Below are 10,992 nucleotides of genomic sequence, written 5' to 3'. Positions count from 1 at the left end.
CATCATTTGTTAAACCTTTGTTACTTATTAGTTAATTAGTTTGTTCATCATTAGTAATTTCTTGTTCATACATAATTTATCATCAGTAAAGCATTTGTTCACACAGATATAAATGGTTTGTTCATAGTAAATAAGCCTATCCAAAAAATATGTTTGTAAGTACATGATTTATACTTAATAAATAATAAAAAAACAACCACTTATAAATGAAATCATTTTCCCATTATAAACCAGTTGCAAACTATTACAAAATGCTTTGTTCATCATTTGTAAAGCATTGCTCCTATGTTAATTCTCATAAATAAAGTATTTGTACACACAGTTATATATGGTTTGTTCATAGTAAATAAGCCTATATCTAAATTATATTTATAAATTATTGTTAATACTTAATAAATTATGCAATACTATTTTGTTGATGAAGTAATATTTCCTTTATTTAACAGTTGTTACATACACATGCACTAATGATTAATTAGGGTGAGGATTCATATTTTATAAACCACTTCTTAATACTATGATTCATGATTAACTCAGGAGTTACAAGTGGTTAGTTACTGATATTTTGTGAGCTTATCTAAAGTGAGGACTTTATATGCCTTGCAACACAAGATTACAAGAAAGATTACATTCACACTCATTCATTTAGCAGACAAGCGACGTACAAGTGTCAATCAAATTGAAGGCCATTGACACAACAGTGAAAGCCGGGAATCAAACCCCCAACTTCTCAGGCTACTGCATGCTAGTCCAGCACCTTATCCACGACACTACATTGGCTACAGGTACAGCTAGGCAAGAGTTTCTGTTTTCTTCTACTACACACTGTTAAGCATGTAGTATTAAACATCTGTAAACTATTATTAAATGCTGTATTCTTTGTTTGTAAAGCATTATTCCTACATTAATTCTCATCTGTAAATCATGTTTACACACAGTTAAAAATGGTTTGTTCATAGTAAACACGCATTATATTTTGAATTGAATGTTGCAATAGCACTGGATAGAGGTAGTGTAGTGGATATGGAGCCGGGTTAGCATGCCGTACCCCATAAAGTTGGGGGTTCGAGCCCCGGCATATACCAATGTGGCCTTGCCCTTTAATTTCCTTGACATGTGTAAGTCGCTTTGGGTGAAAGTGAAATGAATAAATGCAAATGTAAACTTTAAAACTCATTTGTAAATGTGTTGCAAGGCATAAAACATCCTTACTTTAGACGAGCTCACAAAATATAATTAACTAACCACTTGTAACTCCTGAGTTAATCATGAATTATAGTATTAGGAAGTGATTTGTAAAATATGTATCCTCACCCTAACTAATCATTAGTGAATGTGTATGTAACAACTGTTAAATAATGGAAATATTACTTAATCAAAAACATATTATTGCATCATTTATTAAGCATCAACAATAATGTATAAACATATTTTAGATATAGGCTTATTTACTATAAACAAACCATTTATAGCTGTGTGAACAAATGCTTTACTGATGATAAATTATGTATGAACAATAAATTACTAATGATGAACAAACCATTAACTAATAAGTAACAAAGGCTTAATAAATTATGAATTGTGTGTAGTTATTATAAAGTGTTACCAAAGTATTATATAGGAACATCTCAACTACCATGCTTAATCCTTCCATCACCATTGTAGTGTGGTATAATTGTGTATAGTCATATAAAAAAGTTTGGACACCAATGCTGAAGTTGACTAAAAAGAGGAATAAAAAATCATCTGAGGAGACTAAAGAAAGTCCATCTGTCTCCTCAGATCCTGGTGAACATCTACCGCTGCACCATCAGGAGCATCCTCACCAACTGTGTCACAGTTGGGTATGGCAACTGCTCTGCCAATGACCGGAAAGCACTGCAGAGGGTGGTGGAAACTGCCCAACGCATCACCGGTTCCTCACTCCCATCCAACGAGGCCATCCAGGGCAAGCAATGCTTGCGTAAGGCGCGCAGCATCATCAAAGACTGTTCTCACCCCAACCACAGACTGTTCACCCCACTCCCCTCCGGGAGGCGTTACAGGTCTTTCCGCACCCGAACCAGCAGGTTCAGAGGAAGCTTCTTTCCTGCGGCTGTCACCCTACTAAACTCTAGCTCTGCATCCAGGTGACATCTGGGCACCTAACCCCTCACTGCTCCCCGAGCGCCACCGTTGAAGCAGGCAGCTCACTGCGCCGGGATTAGTGTGTGCTTCACCTCACTGTGTTCACTGTGTGCTGAGTGTGTTTCACTAATTCACCGATTGGGTTAAATGCAGAGACCAAATTTCCCTCACGGGATCAAAAAAGTATATATACTTATATACTTATACATCCAACGAACTAAGCCCCCATCACCAACCGCCCCGCCCCAGGCTGATGCCTCCTTGCCTGTGCCTGTTGAGGCCTTGACAGGGACAACAAGGAGGCGGACATCCCCCAGCACCCCCCCACAACTGCACTACCCTATCCCATCCATAGTGTCTATTTATTTACAAATGTACATACTGTAATTACACTTATACATAGCCATATTCTACTGCTATTCATCCTGCACACTTATTATTAATACTATTGTAATGTTACTGTTTCTGCACTACAATGGTACTGTTACCACACTGCACATTGCTGTACATAGCCTACTGTACATATCTGTTTATATGGTTCATACTAATTATCCATATTTATTCAGTTTGTCTGTAATATATTCTGTTAATACACTGCATATATCTATACTGTTCTTACTACTACTATAATGGTACTGCCACTACATTGCACATATCTGTACATGACATGTTGTTCATACATTGTTCATATTACATAGCCATATTTATTCTGCTCTTATAAGGTTACTGCTAATACACTGCTCATGCTTACTGTATATTTAATGTATACTACTCTAAACCACCTTCTGAAAACAACTGTATACTACTGTCTACACTGCACTACAGTATATCTTTTGTCCTGTCTATGCACCACCTACTTTGTATATCACATTGCACTTTTCTGCTTTTTTGCACTTCTGGATAGACACAAACTGCATTTCGTTGTCTCTGTAATTGTACTCTGCACAATGACAATAAAGTTGAATCTAATCTAATGTAATCTTTTAGAAACTGATCTTAATGCCTTAATTTAAAAAAAAAATCCCATAGAGGTGTCCTTACTTATGCCCCCTGTATTTTTAGGAAGAACATTTATTTATTTACGATACATTATTCATTCACAAAGAAAATTGGTGTCCTTAAATGTTGAATTTTTACTCATTGTTTTAAATTTAAAATCAATTTCCAAAAGATCCAATTCCAACTTTTTATTCCTCTTTTTAGTCAACTTCAGCATGGGTGTCCAAACTTTTTCATATGACTGTAATAGATATAACAAAGTATGATAAGTTTCTCATCATAATGTTTTGAAATGTTTTAGTTTAACTGCATATGTGCTGTGAGAATATAGTACTTTTTTGAGTAGTATTGAGACACCTCATTTGTCCCTGAAGCCTCCCTCTATGGAAAATTCCAGATAGTGAGAATTATTTTGTTAATAAATAAATTAGTTTGTTGTAGGGTGCATGATGATGCTGACCCCAGGGGGGTAGAACAGCACAAACATGGCCTTGGTCAAGAGGGGAGGGCTAAGGAGTCTCTGTTACGTAATATTAACTGGTTGGATGGATCATTGTTATGGGTGGCATCTCCTCATTTCTGTGTGTGTGTGCAGAGATGTAAAAGTCCGGCTTCAGAAAGTAAAAGTCATGCCATGTATTGGTTCTATCTGTGCACTTAACACATTCGATTATTAGTTGATCTACTGTACCTGACCTAGAATCAGCTGATTAAGTGAATGGTTGAAAAAAAAAAACACTTTTACTTTCTGAAGCCTTTACACCTCTGTGTGTGTGTGTGTGTGTGTGTGTGTGTGTGTGTGTGTGTGTGTGTGTGTGTGTGTGTGTGTGTTCAACTACAGAGAAATTGGGCTTGGGTGGGGCTTGGGTATATTTTTTATGTACATATTTCCTTTGATCAGGTTTGGTTGTAGGTCCTCTACTGTACCACCCTCTCAAATTTCAAGCACAGCAACAGAAACAGGGATGACTGTCCATCTTCCTGATTCCTCAGGAAGATTACAGTGCAGCTCCTACTCCACCCCTGCAATCAAACGTCAGAGTCTTTCTGCTACCCACACCACTGAACTCTTGTCTGACTGACTGAAACTTTTTAACAATGCTATAAGACATTACAGCAGTGTTTGCCATGTTACACAATGCAGCAAGTGTAATAGCTATCTCTCTATATCCCACAATACAGGAAAACCCAAAGACTAGAAACACCCCAAAGACTACTTCCATTTGCAGAGCAATTATTGATATGATTCCTGTAATAATGTAAATCTAATCAACAGAAACAATCACTGTATCAAACACATATAATCAGACCAACTTAATATGGATCAGGATTAATAGCCCCCCTATCAGCCAATCAGAAAAGAGTATCTCTTGTCTCCAGGAATTATTTGACTCCTGACCAACTGAGTTATCCGGCCAAAAACCCTTCTGGTAAGTTGGAGGCGACAAATATAGTTTGGACAAATGGACAAATGCAGTTTGACAGTGCTGCAGGAGCTGAACTGAGATACCCTGTTAAGCATTATGCAAAAGTGCAACAGGCTTTCTCACTGTAACAATGAACAATAGACAATCTCAGAGGACAATGTGACTGCAGCTGCTCTGGGAGCTAAACAGGAAGTGTGTATTTATTGAAGCTTTTGTTGGTGGCTGCAGCCCCTAAACCTCTAAGTGTTTTTAATGTACGTGCTCATCACCTTTGAATGTAGGTTCTCTAGCACTCAAATCAAATGTCAAGTACAGCATCAGACACAGCATGATGGTCTATCTTACTCAGGCTTTGGGAATGATACTCCAGGTACTTCACTCCTGTTGTTTGGGTCTCGATACTATCAATATATCGATACTAGTCTATATTATCACAAACAGCTAAGTATTCATGCATTTGTTTAAACACAGATGTACGGCTACTCTCCTATAGCGTTCATTGACTGTGGTTTGCGCTGCATTCGTTAATCGACTTATTAGGCCTTTCCTTCAAGATGGCAACAACAGGAAGACAGCGAAAGTAGGCTAAAAATACACCCTTTGGAAAAAAACATTTTTATAACCTTTCGAAACACTTACAATGTTTATAATACTTCTATTTGTCTGTAGAGAACCTCACAACTGTTTGAACCTGTTAGCTTCTGGAAATAGACCCTAGGTTGGTTTTGCTCTGGAACATTCCGTTAACAATGCTCCAAGAGTTTTTGCACAATATGCCAAGACCATATTCTCATCATTGACAGTTACTGATTTAAAATTCGGAGAATGGCCCAAAGAGAATTTTCAAAGACAAAGCAACTTTTCACATGATAACTGTAATAGTGTAAACCCAGTTGACGTAAACAATCATAGTAGTTATCACAGTAACTTTAATGGACTTGATTTAGATATTTTATCCAGCCAATAACTTTTACTGTTCGGAAAGTTGGAGGTGAGTGACTAGAGTAAAATGGACAAATGCAGTGTGATAGTAGTTCAGGGCAGTCACATAACGGGGTTTCATAAACAACATGTCACATCAGGCCAGTGTAATAGCTTTTCTATCTCTGTGGTAAACAGGAAGTGTGTAATTACTGGAGCTGCTGTCGCTGATGGTGTCCTGGCTGCTGCAGGGGGAGGGCAGTGGGGTGATGGAGAGCGACGCAGGGCAGGACGCCGGCTCCGCGTGCTCCATCAGGCCAGGGAACGCCGCCGCCTCCGACTGCACCCCATCCGGGCTGGGCAAGGCCTGGCACATTAGCGGGTATGGCCTCTTCCAGTGGGAGATGCCAATGGCCACCTGGCCCTCCGGGTCAAATCCTGCAGGGGGGAGAGGGGGGTGAGAAATATGACTCAAGACTTCACATCCAGTGATTGTCTCTCGGCTCTTGGGTGTAATGCAAGCGATTACGAGAGAATTGTGATGTAATAAAGACATATTTCTAATCGCCAGCCAAAGAAATTCCTTTGTAAGGACGAAGCCTCAGACACAAATTGCTTGAGATGAAAATTAAATCTCCACAGACGAACACCACTGTAACCGATTGGATTAAGGGCAACAAGACTGTTCCATTTTAATTCAGTTGTATGAAGCAAGGAGGCTTAAGAGAACTGTCTTCTCACTGCCTGATCGGATGGTGTATGCTGTGTGGACCATAGCTTCCCAATATGCATTGCAGTATTAACTCTCTTTTCTCTCTTTTGACCTAATTGGCTCATGTTGCCCAAATGAACTGGCATGCATCACATCTGCTGTGCACTTGCGTGTCTGTTTTAGAACCACCTTTTAAAAATGATCCACGTGGTCTATTGGACTATCAGCAATATCCCTGGTAGAGTCATCAGAAAAAAAAAAACTGCCCAGAAAGCTCTCTGAGGAGCGAGAGGCCGCACTGTCCGCCCTGCTGCCATTTGCGATGCCCTCCACACCAGGGTCACGTCCACACAAGTCAGTACTTTTAAAGAACAGCTCACAGGACTTAACAACCAGTCCGGCCAGCTCATTAGAAACTCCATTATTTATTTTTCTTTCTTCCTGCGCTCAAACAGAATAATAGCTCCATGTTGACCTTACTTACCCACTGCTGACAAAACTACTCTACACCACAGACATGCCTTTTTAATCATTACGCCAGTGAGGGCATTGATTCCTTTAGAAGCCCCAGCATTGTGAAAGCCCATTGATCCCCCCCCTTCCCTTTACTCAAAGCAGGGGGAACATTTTAAGGAACCTGCTGTATATCTTAAAATAGATCGATCTCTGCTGAGTACAAGGATTGGCTTTAATCAGAATCCAGAATGCATCTGCATTCAGCCGGTACCTAAATCTGACTGTGCTCTAGCTTTTCCATTTGAGCGCATAGTGCACTGTGGTTGACTGTCAAGTCTGTGCCTCACTAATGAATAATGTGACCAATTATCATACAGATGTGTAATTATTATTCTGGCCTTTCAAATTAAACTTCAAAGTACATGACAGATTGGTTTCTACAGACTACAACATGTGTAAGTGGGAACATCAATCACCAATCACTTTTAGGAAGTTAGGGTTGGGTAAACCTTAAATCAAGCATTAATCAGCCGAGTACATTTTAAATTGAATTGGTCTGGTCTGTTCACCACCACCCTTCCATTCAGTGCATACTCACACTTTGGCCCACCTCTCTTAAAGGAGCTCAGCTCTCTAGTGAATGAGCTCACACCTAATAAGTCAGAATCTCCAATGCTTTTGCCACTCACTGTTGCATGCATGTGGCCTTTTGTGCCAAAACTAACTATTATATCAGAGACAATACAGCATGGACAGCATGTTTCTAACTATTATATCAGAGACAAAACAGCATGGACAGTATGTTTCTCTGAATCATACTCACCAATGGTTATCTGGCTGACACAACTGTAGTAGCTTGTTCCCGTGGATACATTATAGCTGCCGCAGCTTGGCTCACGGTCTGTAGGAGACAAACACACTGTTCTCTTTTTTTCCCAGGCCGGTGACAGACAGGAGACGTCGCCAAGATATTTAACAATCCCTTGGAATTACTCTTGGTTCCCTTCAGAAGAGCCAGATAGGTCACAGCGGGAATCAGACTGACATTTTGACAGGGCAAAGTGATGGTTCTCATGTTCCACTTCAACATCTATGAATGGGAATTGAAGCAGCTGCAAACTGCATACAAAATGACCATTCTCTCTAAGTACTGAGCAGTTCAAAACATGACAGAAGACTTCTCTACTGTAACTTTTTCTTTGTTTAAGTGAATGGTTAAAAACAAATGTATCAGGTGAATATCCATAGTTGTGTCTTCTCTTTAAGTTTGTCGTTGACAGAACAATGGTTCTTTTTGGCAGATGTGATCATCACTGTTCTCTGTTCGCTGGCTAAAAACAGTTTCTGGTTCATTTTTAAATAATGCACTGAACAGCAGGAGACTGTCAGAGGTTTTCAGATATAAAATGGGTCTGATTTTTTCTATGTAACACAAATCAAATATTATCTGTGACCCAAAAAACATCAGAACCGCATACGGTCCACATTGACTCTCTGACTGCATGAGTCTTTCAAAAACTGCTGACATGTGGCTTGATCATTACAACACTCTATGTAATTACCAATTTTGATTGATGCAATACAGCCAAGATATGACATCCTATAGAGGTGTTATGAAAAGTATTTCATTCAGTGAACTCATTGAACACTTTAAACCAAAGATTCTAGAGCGCTCCGCTCCAAGATCTTTGCTTTAAACTGACATACCCCTATTGGGACCCACTTGGCACATGTAGAGGGAACCGCTCCAAGATCTTTGCTTTAAACTGACATACGCCTATTGGGACCCACTTGGCATATGTAGAGCGCTCCGCTCCAAGATCTGACATACGCCTATTGGGACCCACTTGGCACATGTAGAGCGCTCCGCTCCAAGATCTTTGCTTTAAACTGACATACGCCTATTGGGATCCACTTGGCACATGTAGAGCGCTCCGCTCCAAAATCTTTGCTTTAAACTGACATACGGCTATTGGGATCCACTTGGCACATGTAGAGCGCTCCGCTCCAAGATCTTTGCTTTAAACTGACATACGCCTATTGGGACCCACCTGGCACATGTAGAGCGCTCCGCTCCAAGATCTGACATACGCCTATCGGGACTCACTTGGCACATGTAGAGCGCTCCGCTCCAAGATCTTTGCTTTAAACTGACATACGCCTATTGGGATCCACTTGGCACATGTAGAGCGCTCCGCTCCAAGATCTTTGCTTTAAACTGACATACGCCTATTGGGACCCACTTGGCACATGTAGAGCGCTCCGCTCCAAGATCTTTGCTTTAAACTGACATACGCCTATTGGGATCCACTTGGCACATGTGGGAACCGTGTCCCTCTGTGTAACCTGAGTGGGATGCTATCTTCCTCATACCTTATGGTCTAGTGGCCTTTATTGACCAATGAAAGGCTCCAGACTGATTGGTCTCTCAGTCTGTCTGGCACAGAAAAGCAATATTCTCTGTATATGGGCAGGCACTTTGCCCACAATATAAAAGAGTTTGAGAGGGGGTTATGAAGTGACAGGAAAATATTTCTGCTCCTCCCATCGCTTAAGTCATTCACACACACACACACACACACACACACACACACACACACAATCCTGTGTATGTAAGACATACTGTATATGGAGACTGACAGGGCTAGTTGTAGAAACAAGTAGAAAGCTGAAATATTGATTATCCTGGTACTTCGAAACACCCCCCTACTCATGTTTACATGGCATATAAATTACAGTAAACAAATGCAGAACAGAACATGTGCGAGTCTGTGCAATGCAGGTTACCCTCTGTTCATTAATTAGTCTGCTGAATTCATTAAGCATAAAAGCCTAATCAGGAACACATTCTGTCCTGTAGGCTATGTGTATTTGCATCATTTGCAGTTTATCAGAACATTTTATTTTCAGAGGCAACCCCTCATTAGGCGTGTGGCTGTTGTATTAAGTTAGGCTATCCCATCAATAACAATTGACAACTCAAGACTTCCACGACAATCCAGACAGACCCTACCGAACCGCGCCCCAAAACAGGTTTCCGCAGAGGCGTTATCCCCTCACTAAAGCTTCACCTCGAATAGCCAGTGTTCGTTTTAAAATCATATCATGTTCTACTGACAAACCATAAACGACACATACGCCCTATGACCAAATGTTCGTGTTAGTTTTCCGTTAGACTATGCTAATATCTAAAGTATAACGCATGTCAACTTTTTTTTATAACCCAAGAGAATCCATCTGATAAAGTTGCCAAGCGTAAAGTTGATTACACTACCTTGAGTTGAGCCAGAGGATAACCGTGTCCTGTGCTTCGGGGTTTCGGGGCACACCCGAGTCGATTCATCGTGTATTTCTAGGGATACATTCTCATCCGTATCTGCAGCCGAGTCTAGCTCGCGCACTTTACAGCAGTGCTCCGATGTTCCACTGCACATTCCCGGCTGAATCCTCATGGTCGGGCAACGCTGCAGGATCAGTTGTACATCTGTCCGAGAGCAATCATGCTCCACCATCCTCATAAAACAAGCCGTTTTTCTAAGATAGGAGTCCTGGACACCCAAGCACCCATTCAGATTTCTAGCGCCTGAAAAGTCATGTAAAAAATATAATCAAGATCATAATTATCATTGGTCATGGTCGTATAGTTTAGATGGGCCAAAAGGTGCTCCTCGCTAAGCTTGCTCACGCGGGACACCTCCTCCCATCTGCATCCCTGACTTAGGAGGAGAGGTTTTCGAACAACGTGGTGTCCCTTCACGTGGCTCAGGTGTAAGACATTGCCTAGTTTTAGGGTTATATAATAAGTGCATGATCTCAAATCTTTGACTGTCCCTTTCCTTGGACATCCAATGACTTTTTAAATGCTATGTGATGACATGCAGAAAAGGTAGATGCTGCGCTGCATATGTCAAATCATAGAACTGGGTGATTAATGTGCAGGACTGCCCACAGACCCTCATAGCCTATAGTGCCATGTCCATTTAATGAAATGGAAGAGCCACATCAGCCATTCAGATTGTGTCATTAGCTCAAATGGGGCTGCAGATAGTGATGACTAGTTTAATGGTGTCCGTGCTCTTATGTAGATGGTAAAACACTTAGCCTCCACGAGGACCTGCCACTGACTAAATGAGCCAATGGGGTGAATAAGGACATTAGTGATTATTCATCAGATGCGCTGCCCTGTCCTTTCTGATGAGACGCCAGAATGGGAACCACTGGGTCCATAGGGGTGTGCCTTGTTTTATTACAATTCGAAAATAAACATATTTGCTATGTAATATATTTGCTATGTAGTAAAATATGCTTACATATTTTACTATTACAGTCAGCAGTCAATAAAAGCATTCA

At 40.6% G+C, this 10,992-nt stretch overlaps 1 protein-coding gene across 2 annotated transcripts in view; it reads right to left on the bottom strand.

The window, feature by feature from the left end:
- LOC121697153 (anoctamin-4-like) overlaps positions 1–10,377 on the bottom strand; it is a 44,540-nt gene extending 34,163 nt beyond the window's left edge. Inside the window, exons 1-3 of one of the 2 annotated variants that reach the window (XM_042078494.1) lie at positions 9,917–10,377; positions 7,466–7,543; positions 5,688–5,912 (exon numbers count right to left, since the gene is read on the bottom strand). In XM_042078494.1, the coding sequence (XP_041934428.1) occupies positions 5,688–5,912; positions 7,466–7,543; positions 9,917–10,160 (547 nt within the window). In that variant the 5' untranslated portion in view covers positions 10,161–10,377. The remainder of the gene's footprint in view (positions 1–5,687; positions 5,913–7,465; positions 7,544–9,916) is intronic. The other variant, XM_042078495.1, reaches the window with a different exon arrangement.
- Positions 10,378–10,992: the final 615 nt, after the last annotated feature.

Source organism: Alosa sapidissima, chromosome 22 (genome assembly GCF_018492685.1).
Source record: "Alosa sapidissima isolate fAloSap1 chromosome 22, fAloSap1.pri, whole genome shotgun sequence".
Lineage (NCBI taxonomy): Eukaryota > Metazoa > Chordata > Actinopteri > Clupeiformes > Clupeidae > Alosa > Alosa sapidissima.
The sequence above is the reverse complement of the archived record's forward strand: the minus strand, read 5'-3'. Positions and strand labels throughout refer to the sequence as shown.